Source organism: Silurus meridionalis, chromosome 5 (assembly GCF_014805685.1).
Source record: "Silurus meridionalis isolate SWU-2019-XX chromosome 5, ASM1480568v1, whole genome shotgun sequence".
Taxonomy (NCBI): domain Eukaryota; kingdom Metazoa; phylum Chordata; class Actinopteri; order Siluriformes; family Siluridae; genus Silurus; species Silurus meridionalis.
In genome coordinates this window covers 17,732,030-17,747,947 of record NC_060888.1, presented here as the reverse complement: position 1 = coordinate 17,747,947, position 15,918 = coordinate 17,732,030, and the positions used below count along the sequence as shown (strand labels likewise).

At 39.6% G+C, this 15,918-nt stretch overlaps 1 protein-coding gene across 1 annotated transcript; it reads right to left on the bottom strand.

The window, feature by feature from the left end:
* Positions 1-10,591: 10,591 nt before the first annotated feature.
* nanos1 (nanos homolog 1) lies at positions 10,592-15,143 on the bottom strand. Its single transcript, XM_046850442.1, has one exon. The coding sequence runs from the start codon at positions 13,048-13,050 to the stop codon at positions 12,304-12,306; it is 747 nt and encodes a 248-aa protein (XP_046706398.1). The 5' UTR covers positions 13,051-15,143; the 3' UTR covers positions 10,592-12,303.
* Positions 15,144-15,918: the final 775 nt, after the last annotated feature.

The following is a 15,918-nucleotide window of genomic DNA, read 5'->3' as shown; positions in this document are numbered from 1 at the left end:
CTCCTACCGATATAACTCATGTCCCTCCTCTGCACATATCCAAACCATCTCAATCTTGCTTCCCTCATCTTGAATCCAAAACGTCCTACATGCACTGTCCCTTTAATAAACTCATTTCTAATCCTGTCCATCCTCGTCACTCCCAATGAAAACCTCAACATCTTCAGCTCTGCTACCTCCAGCTCCACCTCCTGTCTTTTACTCAATGCCACTGTCTCTAATCCATACAACATCGCAGGTCTCACCACAGTCCTATAAACTTTCCCTTTTACTCTCGCAGATACCCTTCTATCACAAATCACTCCTGCTGTCACTCTTCTCCACCCACTCCACCCTGCCTGCATTATTTTCTTTACTTCTCTAACACACTCTCCATTACTTGAAACCAGGTACCTAAACTCCTCCACCTTCTCCACCTCGTCTTCCTGCAACCGCACCACTCCACTGTCCTCTCCCTTATTCACACACATGTACTCTGTCTTAATCCTACTGACTTTCATTCCCCTTCTCTCCAGCGTGTACCTCCACCTTCCCAGGCTCTTCTCAACCTGCTCACTACTCTCACCACAAACCACAATATCATCTACAAACATCATAGTCCATGGAGACTTCTGTCTGGCCTCGTCTGTCAACCCGTCCATCACCACTGCAAACAGGAAAGGGCTCAGAGCCGATCCTTGATGCAGTCCAACCTCCACCTTGAACCAGTCTGTCGTTCCTGCTGCACACTTTACTGCTGTCACACTGTACTCATACATGTCCTGCACCACCCTCACATACTTCTCTGACACACCTGACTTCATACAATACCACAACTCCTCTCTCGGCACCCTGTCGTACACTTTCTCTACAAATCCACAAACACACAATGCAACTCCTTCTGACTTTCTCTATACTTCTCCATCAACATTTTAAAAGCAAATTATGCGTCTGTGGTGCTCTTCCTCAGCATGAAACCATACTGTTGCTTACAGATGGTCACCTCTTCTCTCAGCCTGGCTTCCACTACTCTTTCCCATAACTTCATGGTGTGACTGATTAACTTAATTCCCCTGTACTACTGCAGGTCTGCACTTATTCTTAAAGATTGGTACCAGCACACTCCTTCTTTATTCCTCAGGCATCCTCTCACCTTCTGAAATCTTGTTGAACAACCTGGTTAAAAACTCCACTGCCATCTCTCCTAAACATCTCCATGCTTTGACCCGTATGTCATCTGGTCCAACCGACTTTCCACTTTTTATCCTCTTAATCGCTGCTCTCACTTCCTCCTTACTAATCCTATCCACTTCCTGCTTCACCACTTTCACACCATCCAACCTTCTCTCTATCTCATTTTCCACATTCATCAGCATACTCCCTCCATCTTCTTAACACACTCTCCTCACTAGTCAACACATTTCCATCTCCATACTTTATTGCTCTAACTTGCAGCACATCCTTCCTCTGCTCAGTCCCTCGGCCTGGCCAATCGCTACAAATTATTTTCTCCTTCTTAAGTGTCCAACTTCACATACAGCTCCTCATATGCCTTTTCCTTGGCTTTTGCCACATCCCTCTTTACCTGCTGCCGAATCTCCCTGTACTCCTGCCTACTTTTCTAATCAAATGGAGTTACTCCGTTTCTGATTAAGATAATCTGGTCTTAACTGCACATACAGTACAATCCCTACCAAGGTTTATAAGGATTTTGCTTGTTCAAGCTCACTGCAAAATATATACACAGTTTCTCTCAGAGCACCTGGTGTTACCAAGACTGCTATTTTTGGTATTGACCTGTTTTTAATTTTTTTCATCCCATCTTGCTTAATTTTGTTTAGTCTGTTTTTACATTGTCTGACCTTTGCCTGCTTTTTGATGTCGCCTCTCTTTATTCTGTTTTATAAATAATGTTTTTTGTTGATCAGCACTGTGGCTTTTTATTCTCACGTACACTATATGGACAAAAGTATTTGGACACTTGACCAAACGATTGGTAAATGCTTTTTGAACATCCCATTTCACATATATTTCCATCAAGATGTTTAAATAGATTATGGAGTGTGGTTGTGGAGATTTGTGCTCAGTCCAGCACAAGGGTGTTTGTAAAGTTCAGGTTCTGATCTATGGTGAGAATGCCTGGGGTGCAGTCAGCGTTACAATTTGTCGTAAAGGTGTTTAATATGGTTAAAATATGTGTATAAATATGTTAAATATGCGTTTAGATCTCTATAACAGGCTACTCATCATCTTCCACTCCAACCCATCGAAACAATGACTTCATGGAGCTCACTTTGTGCATGAGGCATTGCCATGTAGGAACAGGTTCGGGTCTCCTAGTTCAAGTGAAGAGAAAATTTAATTCTACTGCATCCAAAGACACCATATACAATTGTGTGGCCCCGACATTGTGCTAATAGTTTGTGTAACAGTCTGATGTCCCAATATATTTGTCCATATATTCTACATTCAGAAGCAATTACTATAGTGCTTTTACTCAAGGGAAAGAAATATAAAATAAGTACTTTTATTGGAGTATCATGGCATGTTTGGTTAGAATAGAGCTCTCAACACACTCATTGCATAATCTGACTGAATCAATTCACTTTCATCTGCAGCAGCAGCAAAGCATAATCATGTGTTTTCATCCAGGTAGGTGTTCCACAAATGTTCTGTGTCTTTTTTGTACAGAACTGCTGTAGAAGAATGCTTCCGCTGTTTAATTACATTGCCCCAGTAGGTGAGCAGTTCATTAACTGGGCAGAAGCACATGTGCCTTTATTCTGCACATCATGGTGTTGCATAGGGTGTGTTTCAAACCCCACCTTAAGAGTTTCTGAAAACGGTATAGAACTGGCCACACAGATTTTATTTAAAGAACGTTTATTTGCTGATGTTTTGACTCTACAATAAATGACTTGGCAAAAGTCAATGAATTACATTATTTAATCTTCTGTTCTCATGTTATCTTTGCACTGGTATGCCATTGTGCCATTTTAGGCAATAGTTGCTGTAACGGAGGATGGCGTCAGTGGTTTCAGAAAGTCAAAACACCATTTTGTGATATTTAATGAAGTTCTTGCAGTCCAACAGCTGTCGATTTTGTACAAAGGAGAAAATTCAGTCTTTGTGGCACCACAGGCTCAGAGCTGTGGCCCTAATGGCATTCCAAAACATGCTCACATTCTCCCTCTCACAATATGCTCTTTTATCATAAGACAGGTCACATTACATGCAAACTTAATTTTCAGTGCATGTCTTCCTTCTTTTTCATTCATATCTAGAAACTATCTTTAATAAGATCCCACTAGGGTCAATGCTCTGTTCCTCTTAAAAGTGTTAATTTTCTGAGGATATCTCCCGTAACTTCCCACAAATAAAAACAATATCCAATTGCATTTTAGTAACCAGAGTGATAATACAGAGCTGTGTGCATATGGAAGAAGATAACATCTTCGACACCAAATGTTAGTAAGGTAAAATATATTTATTACTATATGACATTTTGAAATCTGAATTCTGAATCTTAGTCTGGACTCGCTGTTGTGTTATTCTTTAGTATACTTAAAGAATAAACCGAACCTCTTAAACTGGGTCAGGGTTGGACGCCAGTTAATAATAAAAACCACACAAACACACGCACACACACACACACACACACACACACACACACGCACACACACACACACACACACGCACGCACACACACACACAGACACACACAGACACACACATTCACACCTAAGAGCATTTTGTAGTAACCAATCAACCTACTGTTGTGTTTTCTGACAGTAGCGTGATTGGTGAGAGACATTCAGAATACTCAGAAGAAACCCAGACATAACTCTTGATCTTGGGATTAGAACTTAGCCTCTTAAAAGAAGTAATTAACCTCTGAACTGTCATCTCAAACAAAATGTCTATTATTTATCATGATAATGCGTTCATGTATGTAGTATGAACTTGCATTAACATGTTAATATCTTTTTTGTGATCAAATTTGTCTTTGCTAAACAACCCTTCATCGTATTTTTATGGTAAAAAATATTTTCACAGTTTCACAATTCAAGAGTAAGACACTGTTCACTGCAGGGCACCAATGCACCCCTAAACACATTCAATCAGACCTCAGAGCAATTTAGCATAGCCAGAAGACCTATCTACACTCTTTTGGATTCATTGAAAACCTGAGAACCTGGAGAAAACCCATGTGAACACTTTATACAGACAGTAGATTGAGGGCAGGAGTGAACCCAGAAGCTGTAATTCACTAATGCTGCTCACTTGACCACAGAACCACTCGCATTTCTTTCTCACATTTACCTAATAAACAAACAAACAAACAAACAAACAAACAGACAGACAGACAGACAGACAGACAGATAAATAAATACAAAAAATAAATAGTAAATAATAAAAGAAAAATAAATTGTCGAAGTTTTGTGGAGATCTGTGTTGGCTTGATTTGATTATAATTTGTGATTAAAAAAATATTTTAAATATGGCACGTGGAAATTGAAAAAGGTTTACTTAGACTGCATGGGTGCTTGATTTAAGGTATTGCCGGATTGATTTATGAGGTTTTGCAACAAAATACAGTAATCTGGTAATAGATCAAGACACCTTTAGATTGAGCTGCAACCGTTATAATACTTACCCACTACACCCAAAGAAACACTAGATGGCAGCAGAGATGTTTCTATAAAATGTTTTGGGGCACATCAAGCCAAATGCACATCAAGCTAAATGCTATATCTTATTATGCTCTAGGTGTGTTTAAAAAAAGACAAGTTTGGACAAGTACAATTCAATATTACACACTTGATATCATATATTGAAAATAATCTCTATTTCTATTTACAGTTCTGGAGTAGACAATTTATATACATTGTTTAGCATGGATGTAATCTATAAACCAGAAACTTCAGAACAGGTGAGGTGGTGAATTATTTTGCCTTCAATCAAAAGAGTAACCTTAAAGTTCTTCTATAAAAATATCTGTTTAATAAAATTTTAGACATCAAATATTTTTGTTTTACAGTACAGCATTTGTAGACTGTTCCACAAAGTACACAGTGTACACCACATTTGAGGGATATGAACAAACCATGTGTGTGTGTGTGCATGTGTGTACCTGAAGGCTTTTTGAAGGCTAAAGGAAGTTGCGGTAATTTTTTTAATCCTGCGTCACTGAAGCTCGTCGTGCCTGGTGTCCTAACCACAAGCACATTTAGCTCTGACTCTTTCAAAGAGACCATTCCTCACCTCGTTGGGAGTCAAACAAGAGAAAAATACGTGCTGAGTTAACGTCAGAGTCAAGAGGAAAACAATAAATTGAAGAAAAATAATAATTTTATAGGCCACAAAGGCTTTATTAATGCTGGGTCATTTTTTGTGCGCCTTATTTCTCTTCTAATGAACATTCCAATCTCAATGTTGGCATACTCGAAATACCAAAAAAACAAATTTAGGATGCATAATTATTTGACCAATTTTATGAGTTGATGTCTGTCGTCTGCATTATTTTCATTTTCACTGAGTTCTCGCAATTTGTCTGAGATGGAACGATGGACTAATTGCATCGAGCTCTACCTTCACAGTAAAGCTAGTCCACTTCATAGCTTCAGATCAAAGACAAATATGCATCTACAAATGATTCCTGTGATCCCACAGAGCACCACTGTGAGCTACTATCAAAGGCAGAGTCAAATTAAAGGACAGATTTGCAGGTACACACATACGCATGGTGGGCTTCTGATCTTAAAGGCCTGGCAGCAGGGATTCTCATGACTCTCGGAAATCAGAAAAGGATTAGTCACTGACTTTATCAGAGAAAAGAAATGTCTAATCAATGGTAATCAGCAAACTTTCTCATATTACAAGACTTGAAGCCAGACGTCTTTGTGGAGAAAAAATATCTGTTTATCAGACTTCAAAAAGGAGGTTGGAATGTTGTTGTGCAGCGTTGAAGACTCTGCCCTCTGCTGAAGTAATGTGGTAGTGCGGTTTGGTAGAATAAATAAACTCAGCCAAGTGCACTTGCATTCAACAGTTGAGTACAGATGGACAACAAATTAAAGGAAAATCTAGTGTCTGTGATGTGCTGTGAGGTAATTTCCTGGCCTACATTTGGTTAATCCTACTGTCAACTATCCTATGATAAAACATTTCAAACAAGATCAGGAGAGAGTAGCCTCTTTCAGAAGGACTTTACTCTTATATATTATAAAAATAATAATGTATATCATATTCTTTGACCCTTTACAGACAACAAAACTGAACCACTGGGTGATTTTTTCGACAGCGCTTTCCACCAACCATCATCACAACACCAAACAAGCAAATGTCCTCTGATTTGGTTTTCCTTCATCCAATACAGTTTCAAAGACCTGTAGAGTCTGCCAGGGTGCACTGAAGCTGTTCTGGTGGCATGTTTTGGCTAAATACCTTACATTTTATAGGCTTACATTTGACGTGTTATAAAATAATATAATATAATAGGAGTTATAATATAACTAATAGAGTGTATATGCAGTCATAATAAACATAATGCTTTATAGGTGTCTGGTTCAGACACACTGACACAACACTATACTACCACAAGACACTGACTGTATTCTATTCTATTACGTGTAGCTTGCTGCATGCTTCATTTTTTGTGTAGCAGCCTGTGCCCCGATATTCTGCAGGAAGTTTGCCTTGGCTGGGTAGCCACCACTCAATGAATCATTTATGAACAGCAAAAATATTCAGAATTGAAAATATACACATACTGTCAGTTATGCTGAGAAACCCAGTGGATTAGTCTACACATAGGAAGGGATTCAGTTACATTTATATGAGTCCGTCATATACAATGTTATGAACATCTGTGGACACTAGGGTTTAAAGAAAATGCTGTAAGAGTATTGGAAGAGGCATCTGGCCAGTTTGCAGGAGCATTAACAACTACATCCCAGCAGTAGTAAATCTGTTTAAAGCACAGCATCTGTGATTTCCTTAATCTGTTTAGCCAAAAGCTGCTGATTTATATTCTGTAACAGCATAACTCAAAGTGATCTCATACAATACATCATAATTTCTAGAAAATCAGCTAATTAGTAGTTGGTGATTGGTAAAATCAAAACTTGTATGACAGATGTTTTATATGATACAAGATGAATAAAAGATCTAATTACATAATGTGCTATTTAATGTGAAAAAAATGTATAATCGTTCATTTGTTAAAGAGACATTCACAGAAGGAGTCTCAGGGTTAAGCAATTTGTACCTGTCAGTATATGTTCCTTCTTGGGAAAATTATGCATCAGTGGCTGTTTTTTTTTTTTTACTTCTTGTTTTTAGTAATATATCAAGCTGTTGATTTTGATGTTATTGGAAAAAAAAACAGACAGGTGAGGAAACCATCTGTTTATTGCTGCTGTTATTTAAACTAAATTGTAATGTTTTACTCCACAACTTAAAAACTATTAACTGGTAAAAAAAATTACAATCCTTCTTTTTCAACTAATAAAAAGATTTTTTGGCATAAAAGACATTTTTGGCAAAATACTGTGAAATAATTGACTGACCATACCATTATATTTGAGAAATATTCGAAAATATTTGGGACAATATTTCTATTTTGTACTGTTTCATCCTAGCTGATTTAACTAACATAATCCTGGAACTGAAAATGGTGTGTCTTGTTTGTGCCATCCTAAAACAATGCTTGTGTTAAATTATTAAATAAAGATGAAAATTCACATCCTTAGGCATATCTTACTGCATGCTGAAGTAACCTCTTAGACCAGGTATGAAGTATTCATGAAGAGGAGATCCTCCATTTCTGTGCTCTAGTATAGGTTTCACGCTTGGCTGCAAGCCAATTTTACCCTCCACAGTTTTTCAGCCATTTCCACTGTCCGTCAGAAGCAAATTCCCAGCTCACTAAAGATTTAGTAAGTCCATCATTATTGCTTGGACAGTGTCTACCTTATTACTGCTCTTTTGTAATGATCTGGAGAAAACAATTAGCAACTCAAAGCCACACTGAGCAAATGTATTACAATCCAGTCCTTAAGGACCACAGATCAATTCTCCTCATTTTTAAGGATTTCGCAAGTCAGATCACGTTGGTTAGAGTAGTAAAATCTCTACTGTGCAACGTTATCATCCTTCCAGCTGTAGTTTGACACCGGCCTGTGGAATGATGTAATAAGGTTTTAGGTGAGTGTCTCTTTATTTCAATTAGTGAAACTGCTTTACACATTGCAGGATATTATTTTCAATACAAATAGCATTTTTTTTCATTTAACAAGCATATTTTTCAGTAACCTAACTGTGTAATGGGAACCAAAAGTCTAAACTGTAATGCCTGGATTATCTTTACTCAGAGCTTTAAGATGCAGTTCAATTTGGTTCCCAGGCCGAGAATAGAAACAAAACACCCAATAAATGCTAAATGTGCTTTGGATAAATATAATCTATAAAGTTGACATGTTCCCAGCCTGATTTAGAAGAGGTTCTTTCGAAGAGACCTTGTATATGTAAATGGGGTTAAGGCAAAGTGAACTGCAGAATCTATTTTAACAGGCTATGCTGAAATACAGCCAAGTGTCCATTAAAACTTTACTCATATAGCAGAGGAAAATGTATAGGCAGACCAAGAAAATACACAAGATACCCAAATTACATTGTCAAACTGTATACCAGAAAAATGAAGTCTTCTTTTTACAGATTTGTGTCTGACTCACTGCAGTATAATTCTAATCTGAGAGTTTACCGCTACAATGCACACTATAATTCATAATACTGGGCATTTAAGTAATATGTTGCTTCCTGGTATTACTAATAATGTAGTAATGTCGGTCAATATACAGTAGGTAAATATCTATAATATTTAATGTGAATAGTAATAAGTGATGTAAGTTTTGCAATATAGTATGTTTGCTATGTGAAAGTTTTTTATTTTTATTTTACACATTCATGGCTTACATGCATAGTTAACTATAGTATCAGTTACGTATTTTGGTCCTCTTGCAAGAAACATAAATAACAAATAGAATAAACACAATCACATAATGTTGCTGTAAACTACTTTAAAGTTGTGTGTTTTGAGTCAAGTACCTGTAACTGGTCTGCCTCAAGCTGAAGGGAAAAAAAAGCTAATTTCATAAAAAAAAAGCTAAATTTTCAATTTTCTTTGTCATGTAGCCACATTTCTTAACAGATAACTACCCATACATTATTTGTATACCATAATGTTCTGGAACGTACACCCAAACATGTTTGTTGAACATCTGATTTCACACAGAATACACACTGTTATAACATCCTCCTTTCTTCTAGAAAGGCTTTTCACTTTTTGGAGAATGGCTGTTGAGATTTGTGCTCTTTTAGCTGCAAGAGAATAGTAGGGTCAGGCAGTGATGTCAGATGAGGAGGCCAGGGGCAGTTTGTTGTTCCAGTTTACTTTGTATTGTTCTGAAGGTGTTCACTTGGGGCTCTGTGCAGATCACGCAAGTTTTTCCAAACCCACTTTAGCAAACCAAGTCTTCATGGCTTTCCCTTAAGACACAGGAACATAATCATGCTGGAATAGGTTTAGACCTTTTTCTTCCAGTGGAAGGAGATTGTAATGGTATAGAATATAAAGACAGTTTCATCAATTCAGCGCTTCCAAATTTGTGTTAAATGTTTGAGTATGGCACACGTGTGTGTGTGTGTGTGTGTGTGTGTGTGTGTGTGTGTGTGTGTATTTATATATGCTGAAATATTTATATATGCTGTCAGGAAGCGGTCTCTCATTGTGTGCGTGCATGTGTGTGTGTGTGTGTGTGTGTGTGTGTGTGTGTGTGTGTGTGTGTGTGTGTGTTTGTGCACCAGAACTCACCAGGCTACTGTCCACTGTAATAAAAATCCCTCCTGTACTTAGTATTTATCCATTTTTAATGAGGTGTTTCAGCTGTGAGTGTGGTGTTGCACATTTATGTGTGACAGAGGGAAAGGGGTTGAGTTGGCCTGAAGGTGTGCTGGCTCCCACTAAAAGAAAGCAAAAGAGAGAAAACAGAACACTGGCCTTTGCCCTCTTTACTTCCTCACTTCTAAAGTGTGCAGAAGTTATGAGCTGACAGCTAATCAAATTCCCCTGGGGGGAGTAAAGTTAGACACTCGAGTGTACAAAATCACACTGCGAAAATAGAACCAGCATCATTCGCTCTGCTGTAGGCAGCTTTTCTTAACCTTGAGGCCTGCTCTTTCTCTCTCTTTAGCTCTCTCCCTTTCTCTCTCTCTCTGTGATTGTGAGCTGAAACTGTGAGACTGCATCATATTATATCAGTGGAACAGCCTACACAGGGCTGTGTGTGTTTGGCCCTGTCTGTTTACTTAAAGCTAAAGCCATTAGGAGAAAGGTGGGCAGTGACAGTGACTAAAAAAAACAACAACTCAGTCGACAAGTTGCAGAGTTGTACTTTAAACAGCACTCGAAATATGTAGGACAAATTAACCGCATGGAGTAATACATTTGACAAGGAGTTTATTTCTCTACCGAATGCATTTCCTTTTAACTGTGCACAGCTGCTGACAGGAGAAATGTGACAAAAAATATAAATAACAAAATCCAACAGTGTTTCTTTTTTAGTCCTCTTTTAATTTAATTACAAACCTCAGTTAAAAGTGGCAAATTGTCTAAAGTTTTCGACAAATTCCATTTTATCTTTCACTCATCAAGAATGCAACATTGAACAACTGAAAAATAGTAAGATTTCTTGCCGTTATATTCAGCCATCACCTATTGGCAAACAATGCTAAGAGCTTATTGGAATGCAATGAAAGAAAAAATACAATTATGTTATACAAAGATCAAAAATACTATTAAAAACCCTTATTATAAATGGCAGCGCTATATTAATAAACCGCTATTGACATTTTACATGTAAGTACAAAATATTGTTGAGGTAGCACCCTCTAAAAGTCACTTTTAAATGTTAAAATACTGAATAGACATGACTTGACTTTTTTAAATTTATTTACATTACAGCAAACCTATGTTTCTTTACTTCATTACAATTGAATTCCTTTGGTAAACAAATGGTCAGACCATGTGCAGTCCTGCATGTTTAAAATTGTACATTCACAACATTTTTGCATCATACTTTTGGATTCATTTTTTTGTACATAATGCAAAAAAGGGGGCAAATGCATTGTTTTACAAAAACAAAACAGGGAAGAAAAGGCTTTTTTTTTTTATTAAGAACATTCATTCTGTTCACCACTGACCCTTGGAGAGTTGTCAGACTGCATTTTTCTTGTAACTCACCCACTGTATTTTCTGCAGCTCGCCTGTGATGGTTTTCAGGGTAAAAAGGTCAAGTGTGAAAGCTTGGTGCACGAGGGCAGCTCCGGCGCCAGACAGGTCCCCTCAAGACGCATTCTCCAGTGTGTGTGTGTGTATACGTGTGTGTGTGTTCCCCATTCTTGGGGTGTAAACATTAGCAGGGCACCTTGTATTGGCCTAATAAAGACATCTCGAATGGGGTCTGGCTGAAAGACTAGCCCACACCCAACTATGCCAGTAGGGCTCATAACAGGCCAGTTTGGCTGGGCATCTACTCATTATGAGGTTATGCTAAGACCATGTAACATCCAACAGAGACCCCATTGTGTTTCTGAGCTTGGTGCTTTTTTTTCTCTTCCTCACCCATATCAAATGTCAGACAGGGAGGGAATGAAAGCATGTGGTGGACTGTAGGAAGAAAGGAATGGGCTAAATAAACCAAACCCAACTCAAAAGGAAACTTCAGCGGATTGGAAATGAAACATTCTCAGGATGGCAAACTGAACTTTGGTTTAAAAGACACAACACATGTATATGTAAGCTTAGCTTACAGTAAAGAAAATACTTATTTGCTCTGATATATTTTTTTTTTTTGCTAACATTCATGACGTTTGCCCATTTAAACAAAAAAAAAACCATTTTTTTTATTTTTTATAAACGTGACTGGATATAAACTGATAAACATCTAAGACAAACACGTGAAAAAAAAAAGATTTTTTATGAATAAAGTATACAATAAACTATGGAAATAAAGCATCTATAAAAATATAAGGATTTTTTTTGAAAACAGAAAAAAAACATTGATATCTTATTTGCTTAATAAATCCTACAGTCTAGCAAGTTAAGACTCGAAAATCCGCAATTGGAACAGTCAACTGGGAAAAGAAAAAATAAAGGTTCAGTGCAATAAATGTAGGTGATTTATTTACTGAGCGCGTGTAGATCGGTGCTTATTCATTATTATTCTCTCTCTCTCTCTCTCTCTCTCTCTCTCTCTCTCGCTCTCAGAAGATTTTGACGCGCTTACCGCCCACAGCCCGGCCTCCCTTGAGCGCTCTGGGCGCGGGCTGCTCCTTGGAGAGCGGACAGTACTTGATGGTGTGTGCGTTGTCGCCGTTGGCGCTGCACAGCGGGCAAGTGTACGCGCGCAGGATCGGACACACCACGCGGCCGTCGGGCGCCTTCAGCACGTGCGAGCCGTACACCTCTTCCGGCGCGCCGTTATTCCGACAGAACACGCAGATCTTGGGCTCCTGTTTGGCGCGCGCCGCCGCTGTCTTGCGCACCTTCCTGTCCGCGCCGAACAGGTCGAACGCCACGAAACTTCCTCCTCCTCCACCGCCACCTCCACCACCTCCTCCGAAGCCCGCGTCGCGCTCGTGCCCTACGATCCCCGCGCCGTGGCCGCGGAACGGCCCGAGCGCCGAGAAGCGCTCCTTCAGCTCAAGCAGGGAAGGCGGTGGCGGGCTTGCAGGAGGGCAGCAGCAGCCGCACGATGAGGACGAGGAGCAGCACGACGAGGAGCAGCAGCAGTAGTCCAAGTGCGCGGCGCACGAGCACGGCGCCGAGTCGTCCAGGCCCAGCGTGGCTTTCAGGGACTCCGTGATGGAGTTGGGGCTCGCTCCGCCGCCGGGAGCGCGCTTGCTGCTCTGCGTCACCAGCGTGGACAGGCCAAGATAGTCGTTCCAGAAGTTGAACGTGTAGTCGTAAGACGTGCGCGCGCTCAAGTAGCTGTGGTTTAAAAAATCCATCTTCCCCCTGACTCTCGAGCGACGCGACGGCGCGTCTCTGTGCACGATCGAAATGAAAATAAAATCGGGGATAATATTCAATACTCCGTCCCGATTGAAACGGCAAGGAGCGTACAGATGTAGTCAGGTCCAGTGCTTGTCTTGGGTATTTCTGGGTGCGCGCGATGCTGCTGGTTATAAGCATGGAGAAGGAGCGGAGAGAGGGGCGGGGCTCTTTGCGCTTCGAGTTTGGGAGCAGATCAACAGTGTTTTTCTTCTGCACAATCTGAAGCCCTCGAAAGGTGGAAAAAACCCGCAACTTGTAAAACAGTCGTAAAGACCTCTAGTTGCAGTTTGCATATCCTCCCTAATCAAAACAGCGACACGAAAACGAGCTGTAACCCAAATTATACACAGTTGCGTGCAAAACCTTACACACCTGCATATATTTATTTTTTTTAGAAAAAAATTGTAATGCAATTGCGATTCCCCGACCCCTCCTTCCCTGCTACGTGCACAAGCCTTATTTCTGACTATTGCTACCACGTCTTCTCTGCACCAAAATGCCAACGAAGACCACACATTCTGTCCAACTGTCTCTTGCACTCACTGGGGTTGCGTGCTTGTTGACGTGAACGCGCGTCTCTTTGTTCTTTGAACGCGCTCTGGTCGCACCTGCGCACGGCATCGAATATGCACTAATAAACCTCTCCAAACTCCTCTTTCAGCGAAATGCGTATCTAGCTATTAATATTGAGGCATATGAGTGCATGCCAGGTGTCTTTCTAAGAAAAGAATGCATTAATTCAAACAGCAATCATGGTATTAGGAGGTTGAACTGTTAGTGATTCTTGATGCTGGTACACACACACATATGCACGCACACACACACACACACACACACACGTACACTATAGTCCTTTCTCTACAGCACAGCATTTAACCGAGCCTCGAGCTGGTGTATCATTTGGAGTTAAATGGCCTAAGCTCGGATGTCAGTAGATTTGCTCAGGTCCCCGCAGTTCTTTTTATTTATTTTTTTGATGGTGTGCCTGCTGTGGACTTGGCTCTCAGTGAAGGGCTGTAGTGCTGGAAGGCTTTTTGTTCTACAAGCTCCTGGCTCACTGCAAACATACAGAACTATACTGGAGCCAGTTTTCCCTCTCTCTTTCTCTAAAGAGCTCCTGGCCCAAATCCTGGAGCCACAGAGAAATTTGTAATAAGGGTCTGGCTAGATTAAGTCATCTCCGAGTAAACAAAAGACTGCTTTGCATTTTTTTGTGCTTTGTTTAACACACCAAGAGTGAGTGGGAGTCGAGGGGTACAAGCACAATCACAGGCATAGACACAGGTGCAAGCCAGCTGAACACTACACATATGCTTACTAAAGATGTGCATATAGAAAGATACTCTCTTTCTCTCTCTTCATCCATCTCTCTAACATGTGCATTTTAAATGGATCGGAATGCAATGGACCAGTAATATAACGCATGCTTTTTGAACTGTGTACCTTTTCTTTGCATCTTCATTAAAGACTATGTAATATCAATAATGCAGCGTTTCTGCAGTTGCACCGTTGCACCACTGGAGGTCTGTGTGAGCTGAGTCTAACGTTACTGGGATGATGTCATTGGGCATCCTGGAAGGCAATCATTTACATAATAAGAGACGTGTAAGAACAAAACAACACACACGCACACACACACACACACACACCATTTTGCTGCTCGTTCTCATTTATACAGGAAATTTAGCACGTAATGGGGCACATCACTAAACAACAGACAGTGTATAACTCTGCTTCCTGTAGAAGACTCACTTTAAGAATCTAAGCCAATATTTATGACAGATAAAAGAGTTGATAATTAAGCAAAGTGACAGGGCAACCTCAAGCACTGTATTGATGAGTTGATGGCTATATAATGACAACTTTATCACTATCGCTCTTCCTAGTGATGCTCTCCATGGGTTCCGAGTAATGTGTATGTCAATAACACTGTTTTATACTGCAGCAAAACTAAAACTACCTCCAGCCCACAAGACCTTCTTCCATCATGATGAATTATGCTTCTCTGGTATGTGAACATTAGGCTCCCGGAGCATCGCTACCACAACTGGCACTGTATTTCTAATTAAAAGTGAAGGAGGGCTTTTTTTTTTTTTTTTTTTTGAAGCCCATCCAGCTCAGAGGATTAAGTCTGTTTAAAGAGGAATTCAATAGAATGCCATACCTCTGTGTTTAACCAAGTGGAAACTAATAAAGAAGATGTGCTTTGTGTATGTTTGCACTTGGCTTAGTGGCTTTTCTTTGCTCAGGAGAACTACTTCATCTGAACTTTTGCCCTTGCCAAGCATACATTCAGTTTGCAGGGTGAATGAAGCAAGACCTTGGTTATTCAATGTGACCTTTGAATATTTATGCAATTATGTATTTTCAAATTAATGGCTGCATATATAAACAGGATCAACCTTGTTAGCCTTGGTAGACTAATTATTTGTCTTTCTTCAGTTGAAACGACCTTGTGAATAAATTTGTCAGCGAAAGCTCTGGCCTTCTTGGGCATTATTTTGAGAGTGTAGTCTACTTTACACACATGTAAAAAGAGTAATATGCACAAAATAGATTTATAGATTTAGAAGAAACCAACGAGTCAATCTCTTTTTCACTGGTTTTCATTTCAGGATTCTTGCCAACTCTTGTTGGGTTCTGTAAGTACAAATTTCTCTCTCTCTCTCTCTCTCTCTCTCTCTCTCTCTCTCTCTCTCATGTCCAGCATTAGTAATGATGGAAAGTCCTGGCTGTGGCTCTCTTGAACCTTTTTCATTCTCTTGATTTTGCGCCTGAAATATTAATGACCACATTATTACTTAATTTTGTTGTGACTTGGA